The sequence below is a fragment of the Salminus brasiliensis genome, chromosome 19 (assembly GCF_030463535.1).
Source record: "Salminus brasiliensis chromosome 19, fSalBra1.hap2, whole genome shotgun sequence".
NCBI lineage: Eukaryota > Metazoa > Chordata > Actinopteri > Characiformes > Bryconidae > Salminus > Salminus brasiliensis.
In genome coordinates, this window is record NC_132896.1 from 30,548,799 (window position 1) to 30,570,747 (window position 21,949).

General features: G+C 41.0%; 3 protein-coding genes across 7 annotated transcripts in view; all 3 read right to left on the reverse strand.

Moving 5' to 3' along the window:
• Window positions 1–9,241: 9,241 nt before the first annotated feature.
• On the reverse strand, window positions 9,242–11,441 carry LOC140541133 (fibroblast growth factor-binding protein 1-like). The gene has a single exon (XM_072663668.1). The coding sequence runs from the start codon at window positions 11,206–11,208 to the stop codon at window positions 10,549–10,551; it is 660 nt and encodes a 219-aa protein (XP_072519769.1). The 5' UTR covers window positions 11,209–11,441; the 3' UTR covers window positions 9,242–10,548.
• Window positions 11,442–14,766: 3,325 nt separating this feature from the next.
• Window positions 14,767–15,576, reverse strand: fgfbp2a (fibroblast growth factor binding protein 2a). Its single transcript, XM_072664057.1, has one exon. The coding sequence runs from the start codon at window positions 15,574–15,576 to the stop codon at window positions 14,767–14,769; it is 810 nt and encodes a 269-aa protein (XP_072520158.1).
• A 2,089-nt stretch (window positions 15,577–17,665) lies between these two features.
• The window catches only part of prom1a (prominin 1a), a 79,773-nt gene continuing 75,489 nt past the window's right edge, over window positions 17,666–21,949 (reverse strand). For all 5 annotated transcript variants that reach the window (XM_072664188.1, XM_072664187.1, XM_072664185.1 and 2 more), the window contains 2 exons: window positions 21,491–21,525; window positions 17,666–20,086 (listed from right to left, as the gene is read on the reverse strand). The gene's annotated coding sequence lies outside the window, so the exon portion shown is untranslated. The remainder of the gene's footprint in view (window positions 20,087–21,490; window positions 21,526–21,949) is intronic.

The following is a 21,949-nucleotide window of genomic DNA, read 5'->3' on the forward strand; positions in this document are numbered from 1 at the left end:
TATGATTGATATTATTATACCCTACCCTGATACATACTGCATTCCTGCTCCCAGGAAAGTTATTTTATATGTTTTATACTAGTGTCTATGTAGTATACTACTGTCTGTTTATACTAGTATACTAGTGTCACTTGTGTACCATCATACATGTAGTTTACAGCCAGAGCAAGCTAAGCATTCAAACTACTTAAACACACCTGCCTTTTATTTACATCTCACACAGTCAGTAGGAGAGGTGGGTAGTGTAGTCTGGGCCCATACTTAGTAATGAGGTATTGGTAGTATTGTTATCAATGAAATATTGAATAAAGTAGAAGTATGTCTTAGAAAATGTAATTAATTAGATGTGCAAGAATCTGGGAATCCCAAGTGGAGCAACTGTCTAAGCACCGCCACTATGATTAGGAGACGCCAGGTTTGGTGACGCCACATGCTGGGAGTCCCAGAGCATAATTGGCCTCATTGCTAACCTGTGCAAACGTTGCATTAACAGCAGTTCGAACAGAAGCGAAGAAGTTCCTCAGAGGAAGGACATGCTAGCCTGTAGTCTTTCAGCACTGGTAGCATTGTGTGATAGTAGTAGATACCCCAGGGAGTAATGATTCTGATTGGATTATTTTACAATGGGAATTTTAAAAAAACTTGTGTTTTAAAAAAAGAGTGTGATAAGACTAGTACTGAAATACTTACAAAGTCTGAACACACTGAATAAAACGGAGCTAAAAAATCATAGAAGCAGAATTGTAGACCCTTGTGTTTATGTATGTTGTCTTTAAAAATCATTTGTTCACACAAGAGCCTTAAAGATCCCCATTGGTTGTCTATAAAATTGGATCTGTATCACCCAGAATGCTTCAGTGTGTGGTGTGATGTTATATTTATTGCCTTGGAATTAAAATTTTTTTCACTCATTGTGTTTTTGATTTTTTGTTGACATTCTGTTTTCAGAAGACACCATGCACTGGTAATGGCACTGGCTTACCAGTAGGTGGCATAGTTGAATTGACAGGTCCTGTTTGGGGACATGATAAAAGCTCACTTTCGTCACTTACTTACACACCATTTCCACCAGTACTTTATAAAACGTCTCCAACATTTATCTCACTTAAAAGTACCACAGATGAAATGCTCTTTTTACGCTCTTAGAAATAACGGTGCTTCAAAAGAAGGTTCTTCAAGCAATGCCTTAAAAGAACCACTGGTGGTTCCATAAAGAATGAAATGTGGAGGGTCTGAGCTCAGACTACACTAAACACACACTCAAATAATGTAGGAATTTTACCTTATATTGGGATAATTCACCCTGTAATATAAATACATATTGTGTATTTATGCAAAGGTGCACAACAACACACACAAGACATGACTATGGGGTAAATTAAGGTAAAGGTAATTAATTAAAGGTAAAGGTGTAAGTATCTGTCACTGTATCTGTGGTAGTAAACACACACATACACACTAGTGAACTGGGGGCAGTGATCACACACACTCAGAGCAGTGGGCAGCCAACTCCAGCACCCGGGGAGCAGAGAGGGTGAAGGGCCTTGCTCAAGGGCCCAACAGTGTCAGCTTACCGAGCCCCGGGTATCGAACCCACAACCCTGTCAGGAGCTCTAACTGCTGAGCCACCACTGCCCCCATATATAATTACATCATAATTACATCAGAATTATGTAATGTGGCTGATGCTGTTATCCAGAGTGGCGTACATGTGTTGAGCAGGTTGCAGAATGGAGTGTTGGAAGCCTTGTTCGTGTACTCCTATTGGTGTAGCGTGGTGCACTTGCCTGGCTGAGGAATTTAACCCTAGTCTGCTGCGGGAAAAGCCCTGTTACTACTTACTACTTTAAAAACCAGATGAACCATGAGAACAAATCATGTCTTCAACAAAAATTTAGATAAAGATAAAGGTAAACTAGTGAACTAGGGGCAGTGAGCAGCCAACTCCAGCGCCCGGGGAGAAGAGAGGGTGAAGGGCCTTGTTCAAGGGCCCAACGGTGGCAGCTTGTTGAGCCCGGGTATCAAACCTGCAACCCTGTCATCAATAGCCCGGAGCTCCAACCGCTGAGCCACTACTGCCCCTGGATTAGGAGGAGGCATCCTGAGTAGACCTGGGAGAAGATTTTCATAATTTGAGAGCATCAACACTAAATCAACGACCACTCATAGAGGTCATATTAAACCTGGGAACATGGAGATGGACTGGATTAGTTGATGGAATGGTACTGTAAGAGGTGTACAGAGGAGCCACTGCCAGGTTATTAGGAACCAGACTGTATGTAGAGAACTTTATAGTTTGAAGAAGAGCCTTGTAATGAACACCTTCAATCAGCTTCTCAGTATGGCCTGGTTTCTAACTGTACAGTTGTTCAGTACAAAGGTCGCTCCATTGTTCTTCTCCAGTTTCTCTATATGGCCCGAATCCTAATTGTGCAGTCGTTTAATGCAAGGTTCTTATTCAAAAAGTGTCTTCCATATGGACTCTTAAGCATGGTGGCAATATGGTTGGTTTTCTTGGAGCAGGTGAGGATCCTAGCAGCACCATTCTGTGCACACTGTACTCTGCCGAGGGTTTTTCTTTTGACAAGGAGGTCAGACTAAAGAACATTACAATAGTCTAACCTGGATTTTACTGGAGTTTCTACATCTGATAGGACTGGTGATTTTTTTTGTTGTTCTGCTGAAGTAAATATGCATTTGGGCAGGTGTTGAACTGAAGGTGTGTGTATTTCTCAAAGCCTAAATCCTAAACCCTAAACCCTTACAATAGCATTCTTTTCACAAAATCCTCTCTAGAGAACCTCACGGTTCTATTTTTTTCCTCAAAAATAGGGCCAGTTCCTCAGCCAATCAGAACGCAGCAGAGCAGGGTAGGACATCAGGCCACCTCAGTCCACTCGGAAACAATACGGCAATCTCCACCCACCTGGAACCACCAGGAAGTGAAGAATTCCTAGAGCTCAACATGTGAGAGCGATGGGAGAGGGAGGTGGGGGTTGTGGGTTGAATCAGCCCAGATTAGATATGAGGTTTTGACTTGTGTAGAGCATCCAAGGATGGTCAAACTCAAAATCTAAAGCACCAGATCAGCTAATATGCCTTTGATTTGCCACTTTGTCACCTTGGGGGCACGTTATGAACACTGCTACTTGCTTTTCTTTGGAGTTAAAAAAAACAATGGAGTCTTACTATCAGGACACCCAACGGGTGATATGCTGTATTCCCAACTGACTGAACATGCTCAGTTGTTTCATTGAGCAGGGAGGAGTGCCTGCTGCTGTCTGACCCGTAAAACACTGCCAAAGGCCTTTGAAACTAGACTGGGCTTTACCTGTGATGAAAGAAATGTGGGATGGTGTTTTGATAGGAAATAGGGGTGTGTGGCCCATGAATGAACACACTAGCAGTACAACCAGTGAAAGAAGGGTTAGTTGTTTATAACAAAGCATGTGAGTGACGTGTGGCCTTAATGCTGCCTTGATATCACTGGCAGTTGAATAATGACTTTATTTCAGTCTTATCCCAGCAGTTATGCAGCCTTGGGCACACACATTTACCACGCTGGCATTCATCACTCCCGTTCTCTCCCAGCCAATCACACTGCACTTCAGTATTTCAGTTCATAACACACCCTACTGTACTGTGTGTGTGTGTGTGTGTGTGAAATGAGCAGCTCCCTTCGAAAGCCTTGAGAGTGGGCTACAAAGCAAGACCGCCTTGGAGACCAGTCTGGGTAGAAGTCTATGCAGTAACCGGTGGTTCAGAGTTTCATACTGGAAATGTAGAGATGCTGGTGCAAATCCAAGATTATTAGGAGATTTAAACTGCTGGTGTTTATTTTTCTCTGCTATTTAATACATTATAATATATTTTTATTATGTTAATACTGTTATTATGAGCTCCACTACTTGGACACATTATTATGCTACTTTTAGATTGCTGCTACTTCCTTTTTACTCCTCTGCTTTTTCCATTTTTCCTATTTAGGTCTACCCTCTTTTATTCTATATTTTTTATTATTATTATTTTATTTATTTAATAATTGCTCTTTGGGCGTAACCAACCCATGTACCACATGTGATGCGAATGACAATAAAGTCTCCTTGAATCCTTGAATCCCTACTAAGACCTGAGTAGACTGATAAATCACTGTGCTGATCAGTTATTTATCTCATTGTTACTGAGCTCTACTAAAGTCTGAGTAGACTGATAAATCACTGTGCTGATCAGTTATTCATCTCAGTGTTACTGAGCTCTACTAAAGCCTGAGTAGACTGATAAATCAATGTGCTGATCAGTTATTTATCTCAGTGTTACTGAGCTCTACTAAAGCCTGAGTAGACTGATAAATCACTGTGCTGATCAGTTATTCATCTCAGTGTTACTGAGCTCTACTAAAGCCTGAGTAGACTGATAAATCACTGTGCTGATCAGTTATTCATCTCAGTGTTACTGAGCTCTACTAAAGCCTGAGTAGACTGATAAATCAATGTGCTGATCAGTTATTTATCTCAGTGTTACTGAGCTCTACTAAAGCCTGAGTAGACTGATAAATCACTGTGCTGATCAGTTATTCATCTCAGTGTTACTGAGCTCTACTAAAGCCTGAGTAGACTGATAAATCACTGTGCTGATCAGTTATTTATCTCATTGTTACTGAGCTCTACTAAAGCCTGAGTAGACTGATAAATCAATGTGCTGATCAGTTATTTATCTCAGTGTTACTGAGCTCTACTAAAGCCTGAGTAGACTGATAAATCACTGTGCTGATCAGTTATTTATCTCAGTGTTACTGAGCTCTACTAAAGCCTGAGTAGACTGATAAATCACTGTGCTGATCAGTTATTTATCTTAGTGTTACTGAGCTCTACTAAAGTCTGAGTAGACTGATAAATCACTGTGCTGAGCAGTTATTTATCTCAGTGTTACTGAGCTCTACTAAAGTCTGAGTAGACTGATAAATCACTGTGCTGATCAGTTATTTATCTCAGTGTTACTGAGCTCTACTAAAGTCTGAGTAGACTGATAAATCAATGTGCTGATCAGTTATTTATCTCAGTGTTACTGAGCTCTACTAAAGCCTGAGTAGACTGATAAATCACTGTGCTGATCAGTTATTTATTTATTTATTTAGTGTTAATCTCAGCTCTACTAAAGCTCCACATATTCTGCCCTACTGTATGTAAATATCATAAATTTAATATGAGCTGCTTTTAGTGTTCATAATTAGACAAAAGCTGGGATGGGATGCCAAAATAAAATCCATAAGCACATACATTCTGGTTTTATATCTGGTTTTAACAGGTTGGGTCCTACACATAGTGGATAGTTATGTGCCTATGGGAAAACGCCTCTTTTTTCCACTATGAACTACATTCCTAACATTATGTTTTTTATCCTCCAGTCCTTGTATAACAGCTATGGGGCCAATGAGCCTTCACAGCCTGTTAGCATGCCTTCGAATGATTCCTCAGTATTATATAAGGTAGCGTCATAGTTCACAAACAACTGACCAGATCTGGAAAGTGTTGACCGATTGTTTTTCTCAGAAAGGAGCAGCTACAACATGTGTGTCTGTATGTGTGTGTGTGTGTGTGTGCTTTCATTTCATAATCACAGGCTGTTTTTACATGTATAGTCCTCCTTAAAAACCCACAAGTGGCTATTTGTCATACTAGAGTGAAACTTATTTCCCCATGTTCAAAACAATTCTTACTGCACTGAGAGGACATATAAAACCCTCTGTGTGGTTCCCTGTGTTTTGGTCAGTGGACTGAAATAAAAACTAGAGGAAAAACACATTCCTTCTGGACAAAAGCAAATATGTGACGGCCATTAGAATGGGCCAGGGAAGACTAGATCTTCAGATAATTTGTAGTTTCTGTTATCTCAATAATTTAATCCCAGATAATTTGGTTTCTGTAGACTGCAAATTCTGATATATTTTTAATTTTAATATATTTCTGATTTTGATTAAAAGAAATGTTATAAAATTAACCTGGGTCAATCTCACAAATTCACAGCCGTCAACAATAGTAGGACGTTTTCTCTCTCTCTCTCTCTCTCTCTCTCTATATATATATATATATATATATATATATATATATATATATATATATATATATATACAAACATATTTGTTCATTCATTCCAAGTTATACATTTTTCAGCTTCAGGAAGAAGTGTCTTTGGTTGGGGTGAAAAATGTTCAGACGCAGATTTAGACGCCCATAAAACCCAGTTATTTTGCCTCAGAATGAAACATGCTGCTGGGCCTGTTTTACTAGCTGGATTACAGCTCTGTGACGGCCCACAGCTGCATAGCCTAGCCTAGCCTAGCAAGAATTACAAAACAGTGTAATGTTTTTTTTGTAATTATTACAGAATAATATTGCTGCGCTTTCTGCAGTGAGAGATAAAGATCTGTCCCAGCCAGTTTCGGCAGTGACGTCAGAATTATAAGGACTCTGCCTCTGGTTTAGCGTTTAGCCGATACTCGCTGCACTTTCGCTGAGAAGAGCTTTCCACAGCTGGGCTTCTCTGAATGCTGCTTTCCCCAAAACAGCACTTTCAATAAGTAGCACTTGCAAATGCAACACTTTCCTGGAAGGGTTCCTCTGCAAACTAAGGTTAGCTTCTAGCCTAGCAACTGCTAGATTCTCTGGCTTTAGCTGCTTAGCCTGAATTTGAGGTTTTGCTCTGTGAACCGTCGCACAGGCAAAGCGTCTGATAGTGATGTGCATCCCGAGGACAGACTGTCTCAGAAAACTGTCTGCAAGGATAAGAACCCAGTTTCTATGTTCATCTCTCTCATATCCATATTCATACACACATTATTACACACACACTCACACACATACACACAAATGTATGACCTGTTCTTAGTCCTCTTTTATGCCTGAGGCAAACTGAGGCTTACTTCTGTTCCTGAAAATTGCCCCAAAACAGGCCATAGCTCATGTTGTTTCTTTAGCTGAGAAGAAGGGTAATGTACTGGAAGATAAAAGTACATAAATACCACATTAGAGTAAATTCCCGCTGCTACTGAGCTGTGGTTTCTTCTTCAGCTCACCCACTCCAGTTCTTTGCCTTTTAATCTCTCTTGATCCTCGTATATTGTAGTAGGAGTGCCCTGCGGCATGAGGAGTTTTACTCCACCATTAAAGACATTAGTAATGTGATTTAAGAGCTTCAGAACAAACGCAATACTGTGGGTGTATTAAAAAGGGCTGTACCCCGCAGTGTAAGCGTACTAAAGCAAATGTGCTAGAAATGAGCAACAACAGCAGTTTAGTCGAAAATGAAATAAATAAGGAAAACCTTGTGTAAGAGAGAAATCACGAAATCATTCCTTATGGAGAGCAAGAAGTCAAGAGGTCAAGAGGTCAAAATGAGGCCCAGTCTGACTTAGGGCTGCACAATATATCATTGTGCAACAATGTCTTAAGCAATGTTAAATTATTATTTTTTAAATGTTTTTGCTGCTTAATTCAATTCAATTGTATTGTCATTATACTACTACAGGCTTGTGCAGTTCAATGAAAACACCAGCAAAGACAATAAATACAATAAATACACATGTGTGCATGAGGTCTGGGTGAATGCAAAAGGACAATTCACACGGATCTAATTTCCATGACAGATCTACCAGAGGCAGATTAAATCTGTATAGTGTCATTTACTTTACTCCAATATTGGACTTACAAGGTGCATTATTAATATCATGATATTCCAGGTCATTGACTTTACCAGTGAAATCTGGTAAATTTACTATCACAATATTGCAGAAACACAAAAATACTGCCATGTCAGTTTTTCCTGTACCATGCAGCCCTAATCTGACTTGAAATGTGGTAGGTGTGTGCAGTTGACCTCTGAAGTAACTGGATGAATTAAAATAGAATAATAAGATTCTGAAAAATATTACCTTGTGGCAGCATACCCTTGCTGAGCACTTTATTAGGAACACTGTACTCACACTGGGTAGAAGCCTCAATTCTTAATGACATGGATTCCACAAGAGACGTTGGAAACATTCCTTTGAGATTCTGGATCATGTTGACATGATTGCATCACACTTCCATGCTGAGAATTTCTCATCCTACCACATCCCAGAGGATTCAGGTCGGGTGACTGGAAAGGCAGAACACTGAGGAACAGTGAACCCATTTGGGAGGTTATGAAACCAGTTTGAGAAGACTTTGTGACATGGTGCATCATCATGCTGGAAGTCTGCATTAGAAGATTAGAAGTAAGCTGTGAATGAAGGGATGCACATGGCCAGCAACTATGTAGTAGGCTAGTAGGCTGCGGGATGTAAGCGATGATTGATTGGTATTAAGAAACCATTCCGTGCACCATTACACCACCACCTCCACCAGCCTGGTCTGTTGGCTCAAGGCAGGTTGCATCCATGGATTCAAGATGTTGGCACCAAAGCAAAAAACCAGGCCAAGTTTCTCCAGTCTTCAACTGTTCATCTTTGGTGAGCCTGTGCCCACAGAAGCGGGCTAAACTGTTGCCATGGAGGGATTCATATGGTCAGCAGCAATACTCAAGTCAAGCTGCCTTAGAATTTAATAAGCCGAAAAACAGGAAGAAACGTAATGGTTTAAAGACAAGTTTCAGGAACAGCTGTGATGAATGTGAGATGTGAGATGTGCAAATCTTTACCTCTGATTCTACACTCACCATGCACTTTATTAGGAACACCTCCTCATTCAAGTTGTGGTGTAATGGTGTGGGAATGTTTTCTTGGCACACTTTGGGCCTGTTGAACCTGCTCTATAGTAATTACATAGAAATATGGCTGCAGTAATCTTAGTGTGGTGTTTACAGAGATTAATAGTATCAGCACTCTTTCTGATGAATGAGTGAGGAATGTAATAAACCTCTCAAGCACATGTCTGACTGTTTATACTGTTCTCTTCAACAAAAGAGAGGAGGAAGCTGCAAGGTTTGTACTAGTAGTCTGGAGAGCTGAATAAACAGGGCTACATGAAGACCTAAATCCTGAGGTTTTTTGTACATTAATCAGTGCCGTTTTACAGAGTCCATCCTGTATGACAACGGTAATCTAACTTCAGACTCGATACTCTTATTTAAAGTCAAAAAATCTTCTGAGGACTGTTTCTTCATTGTTTTGTGCAAAAAAAGATAGAAGTAGAGATTATTATTAGTATTATTACTTTAATTTCATACATATTTCATACAATTGATTAAAACATCAGCAAAATATAAAACACAAACGTTCCCTTGCAAAAAAACAAAACAAAACAAAAAAACAGTCGGCCATAGATCACTAACTGTTCATTCAGACAGTGATCTTTAAAAAGTATGTGGACACTTTAACCATTTAACCTGTAGAAAAGTTCCATGAGGTTCTTTAGGGCACTTCACAAAATGGCTCATAAAATGTGTTGAAAAAACTTCCAGTGTACAAAAGCTACTATAAAGAACAGGGGTGGGACATTCTGGACGTCAGGAGCTGAACTTGTATTCATTGATGGGATCATGAACTCAAACTGCAAACTGGCTCTTATATCTAACCTAAACGCATAAACAAAGGCAAAGGCACCCATATTCACCATTAATGTTGGACACAGATGAAATTATTATTTAACCCATTAGTTCAGTGAACACACACATACACACTAGTGATCAAACACATACAGTGGACAGTGAGCACATGTGGCCGGAGCGGTGGGCAGCCATCACTGCAGCACCTGCAGCAACAACCCAGCCCACAATGGTATCTCAGGGGTTAGAGCATCCAGCAAACCTCAGGCATAGCATTGATGGGTTCCCACTTGGAATCCAGCCATCAACATGCCGATGTTTTCCCACGTTTGGTGACTGTGGTTTTAAACCAACTCTGTAATCAAGCCCTGCTTTCACAGGCAATGTGCATCATTAAGCACAGCATCATCCTGCTCTACAGTTTCTGCAGAATGTGAGTGAGCTGAGCTGCGCTAGTTTACAGCATAGGCTACAATGGTAGAAGGAGAGCAAATTTAAAAAGTGTGATTTTTTAACCAATGCCCCCGAGGCATCTACTCCTGTAAAAGTGCTGTAAAAGGTAACACTCAGGTGGGCTATAGTAGGGTCTCTAGGACTTAATTCTACTGGCCCAAATAGGCTGTTACCAGGTGCCACCTACAAACTGCCATGATGGTTTAACCCCTTAAAAAGCCTAGGGAATACCCCCAACAAGATTGTACAGAAGTCCATATAGTTAGAGTAATACGTTTTAGTGTGTGAAGGTCTTTCTGTGTTAAGGTGTCAAAGCTGTTTAAGCGTAATTCATTGATAATAACAAACTAATAGCATATATTTTGTTAGATGTCGATATTTTGAGCGAGACAGATGGGGCGGTGCCTCTGGGTACTGAAATATCTAATAAAAAAGTAACAATGTATACATACAGGATATATTAGACACTCATGTATTCCTAAATATGAACAGAATATTTTGTAATATCATCATTTCCAACACATTTGAGGTGAGTTAGATCTTTAAGAATTATAAAACGGCTTACAATAGTCACACTCAGCAGTCCTCATTCTCAAACATAGCAAAGAAGAAGGTGCAGACTGAAGACCATGAGCTACTGCAGTGCTCCTTGGCCAGTTTGTGTCGATCAGAGAGTCCGTTGCACTCCTTCTTTTCGGGCTGGGGTGGAAGCTGGGCCCTGGCTGGATGCTGGGCCTTGGCTGGGGTCTTAAGGCTGAAATGCGCCTCCTTGCTTGCGGTTTTGCACACAGCGGCCTTGAGCAGCACTTTGGGGTCCCGGCACAGTTTCTTCTGCTTCTTCATGGAGCGAGCGATCTGCTTCCAGAACAAGCCAGAGCTGGACTCATACTGAGGACACACTCCTGGATTTCCTATGTACTCACAGTGGAAGCTCTCGTTTCCCTTGGTGCAGTTGATGCTAAGAACAAGTGCGCTGTCCCCCGTGGCCACCCAAGTGCACTGCATCTTGTCTTTAGTGGAAAACCGGCCTTTTGGTACAGCATGTCCACTGGAGCCTTTGGACTTCTTCTCATGTCCACGGTGGCTGTGTACGGTTGGTTTTGGAGAGACGGCGTCCTGCTTCGCTCGTCCTCGTCCCTTCCTCTCCTGCTGTCCCTTTCTGCCCTCAGCCTGCAGAAAGTTCTGCACCGCGCAGGCCAAGAGGAGCATCAGGCACGTGGCTTTTAAGCAGAGCATTCCTTAGGAATGGTTTCAGAAAGCCTTCAAAGAAGAGCTGAGATCCTGAGAAGGTATGGTCAGCTTTTCATCAGCTCAAATGGAAGAAGTCTTGTTGTGCTGTACTCCTTCTGTAGTTGAAATCCAACCAAAATATGACTCGGATAAGCAGCCTTAAGTAAGCATTCCTAGCCTGCAGCATGGAGCTGGAATGTGGGCTGCGAGTTCCTAACACCTGAGGTCCTCGTGCATGGTCTTTATAGTGCTCCTTCCGGGCACACACCTTTATTTGAGCCTTATGACTCACACACACGTACACCGCCTACATGCACACACAAAAAAACTTGTAATCCTACCTTTGTGGGGTGTTTCCATTATTGCTGCTGTGCTACAACTGACCCAACCCTAAGCCTAACCTCAGGAACCCTATTTTGTAACATCAGTGTCTCCACAATTTAGAAAATGTCATGTTTTACAAGCACCTTTCATCTTGATAAGATCTAGTCTCCAGAAAGAGCTATATACATGGTCATACTCGCACACAAAATCACCCACCCACCTACACAGACCAAACCATTGGATAATCTCTTAAAGGAATGCTGATTTCAGAGGCAGGAAACTTGATTTGGCTTGTCTGCAGAGATTATTAACAGCAATTTTGTGTATGTGGGCCCACTCCAACTACACAGTGGTTCAGTAGAGTGACACGTTTATTCTTTGTGTTGTGCCTCAGAAATAGTAGATCCCTGATCTTCAAAAAGATGACATGAGGAACTTGACTGCCAAGTGTATTTTGGAGTTTTTACGGGCCTACATTTCAGCTTTTACTGCTTGGGCAATTAGTGCCACTCACACTGTTCTTTCATACTGTTCTTCTGCTTCCAGAGTAGAAGTAGAAGTAGAAGTAGTCCAAAAGTATTTACATTTAAACAAATCATCAATACCTTTTATTTATGCTAAGGCCATGTCCCATATAAATATCAGTGAATATGGGATGGGATGGAACAGAGGGATAGGCAAATAAACTGGGAAACGACATGGACTTATGTGTTTGGGGTGTCACATAATCCTAGTTACCCATACATTCATCTTAAATTCGACCATATAGCTTATCTGACACCCAGGGTAAGTCCATTAATGGGGTTAAACTGTACATTCTGTACATTCTGTCCACATGGGACTTTGGGGACCTTTATGCAATTAAACTGCCCAAAAAGCCAATGCCTTTTGTGAGGAGGTAGTTTGGATGGATCTCCTGCATAAAATTAGAATTAGGTGCACCACATCAGCTGCAGATGATTAGAACATCATTAGAGAGGATTGTGGAGGAGCCTTTTTTATTTAAACCTCGTTATGACCATGGCCAGATCCAAAGAGCTCTCTGAGGCCTTCAGAAAGAAGGTTGTAGATGCAGAAGAAATTCTGGGAAGGAATTTAAAAAGATGTCAGAATAATTAGAAACCAGTCGTTACACTGTCCACTAAATCATTTACAAGTGGAACAACTGTCAACATGGACACGTAATATCCTCTAATTACACTCCGGTGGGGTTTTTACGAATTATTACGACTTTTGTTACAAATTGATACAAATAGTTGATTCATGGAAAATGAAAATTATATTGATATGAGTTTGATTACTCCAGGGGTGCTGGCAAGGATTTTGGGCCCCATGAAAATGTATTGCACTGGGCCCCAATCGCATATATATATTCTGTATATTCTATATTCTACCAAAATACACGGTTAATATATTTTTAGGGCCCTGAGTATTTTTGGAAGAATTGTTAGCGATGTGGGGCCGCATGTAATATCTTTTTTATTGGGCCCCCCTGCCTGTCATTCACAGGCCCTTAAAATTGCCCCTACTTTCCCCCCATAAGGTGCCCAATGTGACTCTAACTCTCTCAAGAAAAAAATAGTAAAAGTAAAAGGACAAAAAATCCCTCAAAATCAGCAGTAATAAAGTACAGTACTGAAGTATTTCACACAGTGTCTTATAGTGGGTATGTCACACACTCACTCTCTCTCTAATTTAAACACACCAGCACCCTCTGCTGTACAGTCTACTCCAAAAATAGAGGCAAAGCTATGGACAATATATATAAACAAACATTTATTCATCATATATTTAGACATTCATACACTACATACAGTTACACAGTTATCAGCTTATCAGTTAACAGTTAACAGCTGAGTATTCTCTAATCTAGTACATGAAGTACATGATTGCTATCTGTTCCAAGAGTCCATTCATTCACCTATTCCCAGAATCCCCTGGATAGGTGTATGTAGCTGTACATCCATAAATTCAGAGATGTATTTAGGTCTCCTTATACAATGCCCATATACTGTTTAGTACAAGTGAAGCTGATGAAGCTCCTGTTCTTACTCTACATGTAAACCTTTTATTTGATGCTCTCCAATAGGTGGAGATGGAAAATTCAGGTCCAGAAAGTAAAAATCCACCCCAGGAATTTGTTCCAACTGCCTGGGCAGTTTAGCTGGACCTGAATTTTCCATCTCTACCTTAAGGTGGACGACATACCATGTGAAATCATGCTCAGTCCATTTATGATCTGTAATTTTATATAACTGACATTACTGACAGTACAGTAAAGGAGGATATTCACCACTAAACACTTTTCAATACCCCTCCACTCTCCCATTCAGACATCTTCCACTTAATGTCAGATCCTTCCATTACACATAACAAGACCAGGCAGCCTCTTTGGGGTTTTACGCCTCATTTATCCAGCAGGACTGATCTGCAGAAGACAAAACAAAAATGAAGAAATGATTCAGAATAGTGAAAAGTGAAGGTTCAGAGCCTCTTAAAGACATTCCTCTCAGAAGGTCATCTCAATATTTAGCAATGATTGCATATACACTATATAGACAAAAGTATTGGGACACCTACAGGTACTTTTGTGACATCCCATTACTATGAAGTTGGTCCTCCTTTACAGCTCTTACAGCAGCAGGTCTGGAGCTCTGCAGTTACTGAGTCCGCAGCAGAGCGTTGGAGACTTTTCTGCACTCTGCTCTGAGCTCAGCACTTGGCCCTGACCTCTCTCTGTAACTTTACGTGGTCTGCTGTGAGTGGCTGTGGTTCCTAAATGCTCCCACTGTTCAATAATACCACTCACAGTTGATGGTGGAAGATCTAGGAAAGAAGAAATTTCTCCAGCTGACTTGCTGCAAAACTGCTAAGCTGGGCTCTTTCGAACCACCCATTCTTTCACTACTGTGTGGAAAGGCAGACTGCATTACTAAGGTGCTTGACTTTATACACCTGTGGCAATTGGACAGAATAAAACACTTCAATTCAGTGAATAAGAGGTGTGTCCCAATACTTTTGTCCATAAGCATGTGGGTTTGTTGCTGATTTTGGACAGTAATTAAAATGGTGATATTTCTTTTGGAGACATTGTGACCTGAGCTCTGAAACCTGAGTTGTAATATTTCCCACAACGCACCACTTGCACTATACCATTCTGAGCCATTCTAACATTTAAAGAAATTTAATATCAACATCAATGTAATCAAGAAAGTGAATCATGTCAGAGTATACCTTTCCTCAGTATGTAAACCAGCCAATTACATAGGCACAGGCGGACTGTAGGGAGGGCCAGCAGTGCTGCTGCGCCAGCCTCTTCGCTTTGCTTATGGGAGCTGGTGCTGGTCCTGTCGCTGTTGTTGGTGGTGCCGTTGTTGTTGGTGTACTCATCTTCCGCCTCACCACCTTCACTGGCCTTCTTGGTCTGTTCCCTGGTTTGGAAGATCCCGCGTTTCTCTGGTCTGTTCTGGCTTGCCCTGACCTCCCTGGCTGAGCTCTGGACGGTTTGGATGGTCTTACCTGTTCCGGCCTGGCTTGATCAGACGTTGGGTAGTCAGGCCTAACCTCCCAAGGGTTGGTCTCCTGCCTGGTTGTTGGTGTTTCCATCGCGTCTGACTGGACTGGTCCATCACTAGGCACATCATAGGATGTGGAAGAAGTGGCGAAGACCATTTGAGCCTCATCAGAAGCTTTCCTGCACATGAAGGACTTGAGCACACTCTTCCCCTGGCAGGCGTTCCTCAGCTTGCGCAGGTCCCACATGATCTGCGTGAAGAAGTGGCGTGGGTTGTTGTTGTAGGCACGGCAAATGTGCGGCCTGCCCTGGTACTCGCACCAGTAGGACCTGCCCTGGGACTGGCAGGAGATGCGCAGCTTGGTCAGCTCGCCCTGTCCCGTAACCATCATAGAGCACTGATCCTTGGCTTTGGTGGCAAACTGGATGGGCTCTTCCCACATGCTTCTTCTCTGTTCTTCTTCTTCTTCATAGCTCTCAACCAGGGATGCCCAGAAGCAGCAGGACAGCATGAGTGCACTGGCCAGGGTTCGCATGTTGAAAGCTGTGCAGCTGAAGGCTGAGAATGAGTGCGGCAAGAGCACTTCCTCTGCTATTTATGGTCCCTGCTAACAAAGCAGGCTTTTTGGGTAAAAAAAAAAGTGCCTACCCTGTTGGCATGGTCATCTGGGGACTGTCAGTAAGAAACAGGCACACATATGATACCAATTGAGAGCATCGTGCATGGACGCCTGGCCAAACATTAAGCGCACACCAATGCAAGCCTGGAACTTGTGGTACTCGTGACACAACTAGCAGGGGAACACCGCAGCTATATATGTGCTTTCTGTCCTGATTCAGAGAACCGTAACTTATTCAGAATGAATTCTATAACAGTTCAGATGAATGGAATCTCTTTACGAGCGACCTGATTTCAAAAATACGTTGTTGACAATATGCCTGGAGCACAGGGCCCCATTTTTATAAGGCCCGACCGCCAAACACTATGCGTTTAAGACTTCGGTTGTGCAGCCTGAAGTTCAGCAACTCTCTTCAGTGTTTAAGAGCTGAAGAAATGTCAACAATAACAGGAGTCACTTCGGACAGAAACAGGCGCTGATGTTGATTGTGAGAGTTCATGTGTACAGAAATGGTGTGTTTGTGTGTAAATGGGACTAGGGTCTGGTAAGGAAAGCACTTGTGGGCCCTTAGCTCTCTACGGCCACTCAAAGGAGTCCTACTTTGGGCCCTAGACCAAGCCAGGGGCCAAAGGTTTCTGTTAGCACAATCACAGGAACCTAGAATCCCTGGATTACTGTTTAGAGTATTTTGAATATCAGTAGTGAGCAGCGATTGTTCGTATTACCATAAGTAATAAGCTATTCTTCTACCAAATGTACAACATAGTCCATTATACAAACACAGATAAGCCATAACATTAAAACCTCTAAAATGAGATTGCCTCCCACTTTTATGCCCAAACGGCAAGGGCTGCAGACAGCAGCTTGTGTGGATGTGAGCAGCGTGTGAAAACAGCTTAATTCTACTGTAACTGACCGTAGTTTGGCTTTGGGTCACATCACCCAACCCCAGAGGTGTCAGGTAACTAAGTACAAACACTTTGTTACCTTACTTATGTAAAACTTTGGTTATTTATACTTTACTGGAGTAATTATTTACTTCTACTTCTTACATTTTCACAGTTATCTGAACTTTCTACTCCTAAAATTAGCCTTGTTACTCCTATTTAATTTCCATTTGTTTTTTTATTTTGGCTCATCATCAAACAAACAAACAGACAAACAAACAAACAAACAAAAAAAACCCTGTCCAGATACATCTCTCCATCCGGAAAGTGTAAACTTGATTGTGGTTGGATGAGAAGTATAAACAGACACCATTCTGACTCCCTATTGGTTTATAAGAGATCCATCACACCTGCACACGTCCCGTCACTCTCCAGCGAGCTCACAGCAGACGTCTGTAGTCTAGTATGAAGACTGTGTCCGTGGCAGAGACTCAAGAGACCTGCAGTGAAACGTCCCGACTAAGCCCCACATTTACATTCCAATAAAGCTTATTGATCACACGCCTCTGAAGTCTGACTTTCTGCAGCTTTACAAAACTTCTAGACAACGACTCCTCATATTCTCCTCCATGAAGCTCATGTTAATGCTCAGTAGAGCACAGAGACGCTCCTTTAATAGAGCTGATATTACTGAAATGCTTCATTTTCAATGGGCAGATCTGCAGCTGAAACAGGAGCCTAGTGCAGCCCAACATTTTTAACATCAACATTTTAATAGATCATTCTCCTCATTATGGCTTTTAGAGAAATGGGTTTCTGGGGAGGGAGGGGGGGGGGGGTAGTGCTATAGACCCCTGTGGCATGGCCTAAGCTTTCGGCCTTTGTTTTCCTTCCATTACTTTTACTTTTCTACTTTAAGTCGTTCTGAAACCAGTACTTTTACACTTTTACTGGAGTAAAAAGCTTAAGTTAAAACTTCAACTTCCATAGAAATCTTTTTAAACCCTAGTATCTCCACTCACTTCTACTTGAGTAATGACTGTAAATACTTTTGACACCATTGTGCAAACCCTGATGCAGTGTGATGGACAAAACTAAAAACACAAACACAGGAGAAATGAACTCAGTTCAATTTTATTCACAATATTTTACTGTTCAGCCAGCCTAACCACTTAGACTTCAAAAACCAGCCCCCACGACTGCTAAATGCCACGGACCATCAGCCGAATGTCTTTGAGCAAACTTAACGGTACCACCAGGCGCACTACTGCTGCAGCTGGTGGGGAGGAACAGCGCATGATACACCAAGACCACAGGCAACAGCAGAATGGAAACAGAGTGCCTCAGGGAACCGAACTGAAGAAGAGTAAAAATCAGGTAGACCATTTTATCCTGCATAACACTGTCATATAGTCGTCAAGTGATGATTTAACACATGATGAGGCTTGATGATAAAAACACCTAGCACCTGATATTATTATTAACAACAGACTGAAATATTATCAAAGGTCTAGCAATGAACTACAGATATTTGGTGATGTAACTGATGAGAATATGCCATGACAGTATTACGTAGGCGTGGTTATAGTCTTCAAGTAAAAAAAAGGTTTACGATCTTTTGTAAATTTGCTCCTGGCTTCTCATTTATTCCAATAACCATACAAATATATATATATATATATATTTAAAGACATATTACATTCACCTGTTTGATAGTTTGTCAGTGAAAGTAATTTTAAATATCTAATGACAATATTTGTAATCTGCAAACAAAAAAAGAAAAAAAAAACCCACTAAGACCTGAGACCTACATCAAAAAATAGATTTTGGCGTCAAAGAGCAGGTTCTTCTTGGGAGAGTTACAGTATACGACTACGCCTACAGTGATCCAAACTCTCAAGCTGACGAAGTTGATGAGTTTGCTGTTAGTATTATAAGAAGGGTAGCGTAAAAAATGGCTAAATGTAAACTAAATTACACCACAACTGCCGACAAGCCTATTCGCCCAATCCGTTAAAGAGGTTCCTGCTTAAAAGTTCAAATCGTGTCTCCTCTCGCTAGCTTTACCTGGAATATCCTCCTTCATTTTCACAGGTACCATAGACTGAAGAGAAACATGGGATCCCACCTTATATCATATAAGAATAAAGTGTGTGTAATGACTGTGTAGTAACACATTAACAACCAGTGTAATAACAGTGTACCTACTGGTGATGTATTCACTGCTACGGATGCATTACAGTGGTACAATTGTGATTACACAATTACACACGTGCATCTTTGTAACAGGAAAAGCAGCTATTACTATAAATAGAACTAGCCCTTATCTTATTATACATGCACAAATCATATACACTTTTGGACAAAAGTATTGGGACACTGCTTTATACTGGGACTGCTTATACAGTCTTCCTTCCAAAATCAAGGGTGTTAAAGAGAGCTGATCCTGCTTTTGTTGGAGTAACTGTCTGTACTGTCCAGGGAAGAAGGCTTTCTAGTAGAATTTGGAGGAGCACTGCTGTAAGAATTTGATTGCATTCAGTGAGAGTGTTAACAAGATCAGGATGTTGGATGATCACCACTACACCTCATGCCCAACGTATTCATCCATTATCCCAGAGATTTATACCCCTCTAGCCCATGCCTAGCATAAAGTACAGCACCAATAGGTTCATAATTATTTGCTCCAGAGGGTAATAATCTATATGTACTACTGTAATCCATATGTAACAGTGAATACATTTCCCCTACTTACACAGTTGGATTATTCATGTGTAACTACACAGTAGTAAATACACAGTAAATACAAAGTGGGACCAAAAACTGTAAAGGCAAAAACTCATTTAGCCTCAGAGTGGCTTAATGAACCCACGTTGCATTATCATCATAGTACTAGCGCATGTGCAAGCACTTGTAGCGTATATTCATAGACAATACAGCGGATGTTGCATTCAATGTTGGTGGCTCACAGGCCATGGGCCTTCGATGGCATGGTCTTTTAAAAATGTGGTCTGCAGATTCACGTTTACTGCCTCACACACTTGTAAAAACTCCCCCGTCTCTCAGACAGGCCCCAAACGAAAACGCTCAAATTCCAGACAGTGTACTTTCAAAATAAAAATAAGAAAGCAGACTAAAAAAATGGAGACAAGAAGAAAAGAAAGTGTTTTGAGAGAAATGCAGCAGTTGAAATGTTATGTCTGCCCCAAAGTGACCTCTCAATGACTGTAAACAAAGACACATACAGTAGCTAAACGTTGAGGCCTCCCTGACTCAGTGACTGATAAAACAGTGCTGTGACAATGCAGCAATCTCTTGACGTGAAAAGTGAAAAGGCCTCAGAGAAAAACGTCCATGAGGCAAGGGTCATTGTAGCGAGACAACGTGACGAAAAGAGTGTAATAGTTCAGTCAATAGGTGAATATACAGTGTAACGTGAAGATGGACTCCATTTCTTGGCCCTGTAGCTAGCTAGGCATCCTCTTCTGATGCCCTTCCCCCTCTGAACTGGGCCTGCTGTTCGTCCGGTGGGCAGTAGTCTGAAATAAAGGAGAATATCAGAGTAAATGCATTATAAAGCTTAAAATCTTGAATAAAATCAAGGCTAAAAGTGATTCCAGATAAACGCACAATGAAAAAAGTGAAGCACTGAATTTACATAATCATTTCCATATGAAGTTTTGCGCATTATGAATTATTCTTCATCCAGTGCCAAACAGTTTTATTGTATGCAGGAATGCCACAATAGGCTGGAATCATAAAACTATGTCATACAACTATAAAACATAATAAGCGGCACAGTATTCAAGTCCTATTCATGAAGTTATGCCTGCGGTTTTTAGCGTGCTACTCTCTTTTCATTGCCAAAGCATTTCTACACGTTTCCTCTGCATAAGCCAATCAAAATCAACATGTTAATGGGCTATTGCATGTCAATGAAAACCTTGCCTCTTTTTATTTATTTATTTTTATTTATAAATGTTTATTGACCTTTACCCCATATTTCAATTTGGTATCGCCAATTAACGCACCCATTCATAACTCCCCCTCGCACACGTCTCCTCCAACACATGCAAAATCAGCCACCTTTTCGAACCGTCACCAGTGCAGCATTGCCAGGCAGCTGACATTCTAATAGGAAAGCGGCAGGTCCCCATCTCTACCGCACCAGCTAACAGATGCCTGTGCCAGCCAACATTGCTTTTAGAGTGATGAGGGGAGCAGCTGGAGACCAAGAGAGAGCACAACTGGTGTAGATCTCTCAGGGGTGGGATGATGGCACTTCCTCCCTACAGCAGAGTACAAAGCTGGGGAGCTGCACTTTCCTCAGAGTGGCTTCACAAGTTGTCACCCTCCTAGTGTATTGCTGGTGATCAGGGGCGTTGGGAAATTAGTCCCACAGAGAATTTCCCCACTGTGGGACTAATAAAGGATCATCTTATCTTAAACTAGGGGTAAGGCCAATTTTGCAGATTAAAAAAAGGGTAAAGCGAAAAATAAAGGATATAAATTAAAAAAAAAAAAGTTACTAATAAACACATTATTTTACTTTCTTAATTAATTAATTAATTAATGAAAATTCTGAAGTTTTAAAAGTTTGATGGACCACATGGAAAAAAATAAAGCTGGAGGGCTGATTAGTGTTGCTAAGATATTCATAATTATTCAAATATATCAAACATATTACATATTCATTAAATTAAATTTAAATTGGATGAAAATAATTTTTTTTTATAAATTAAATTAAAAAAGTTAAAAGATCTTTATTTAGTTGAATAAATTTGGTTGAATGGATGAACCACTTTTTACAGTGTACACACTGACCAGTGGGACACCTATTACACAGTCTAAGAGAGATGCTGCAGTTCACTTAAAACAGGTCTGCGAGTTTACACTGGTACCAGTACATTTTGCTTTTCACAGCCAAAATAAGAAGCACTTACAGTCCAGAGAGTTTCAGTTCCATATCCCAATAGAGCTGGAGGGAAAACAGGGGAACACAGAGGAGGAATGAGTGACATGACTTGAAGGAGGTGCAATAAAAGGTCAAGCAGTGAGTGTGCTGAGAAACGAACATGAGCTGGTTAGAAAAGGTGAAGCAACAAAACAAACTGGAAGCTGTTAAACATGTTTGAGGTCAAACATCGGCAGGTGATGACCAACTGGTCAGAAATGCACACAGTACAAACCTTCATTTAGACAGACAGGCAATAAAATGTAGAGATGGCAAACGCTAAACATGGCACCAGACAAGAAGCTCTGAACCCAACTGATCTACACGTACAGAATTTCCATATAAATAAGATACATTCATGCGATGCCAAAATTAATTCATTATAATGTCATATATTTCATTTGAACTTTACATTACGTTCACATTTGAATCCACAACATTCAGTGCA

Coding starts and splice junctions, on each gene's coding strand:
- LOC140541133 (XM_072663668.1), bottom strand. CDS start 11,208: ATGCTCTGCTTAAAAGCCACGTGCCTGATGCTCCTCTTGGCCTGCGCG.
- fgfbp2a (XM_072664057.1), bottom strand. CDS start 15,576: ATGCGAACCCTGGCCAGTGCACTCATGCTGTCCTGCTGCTTCTGGGCA.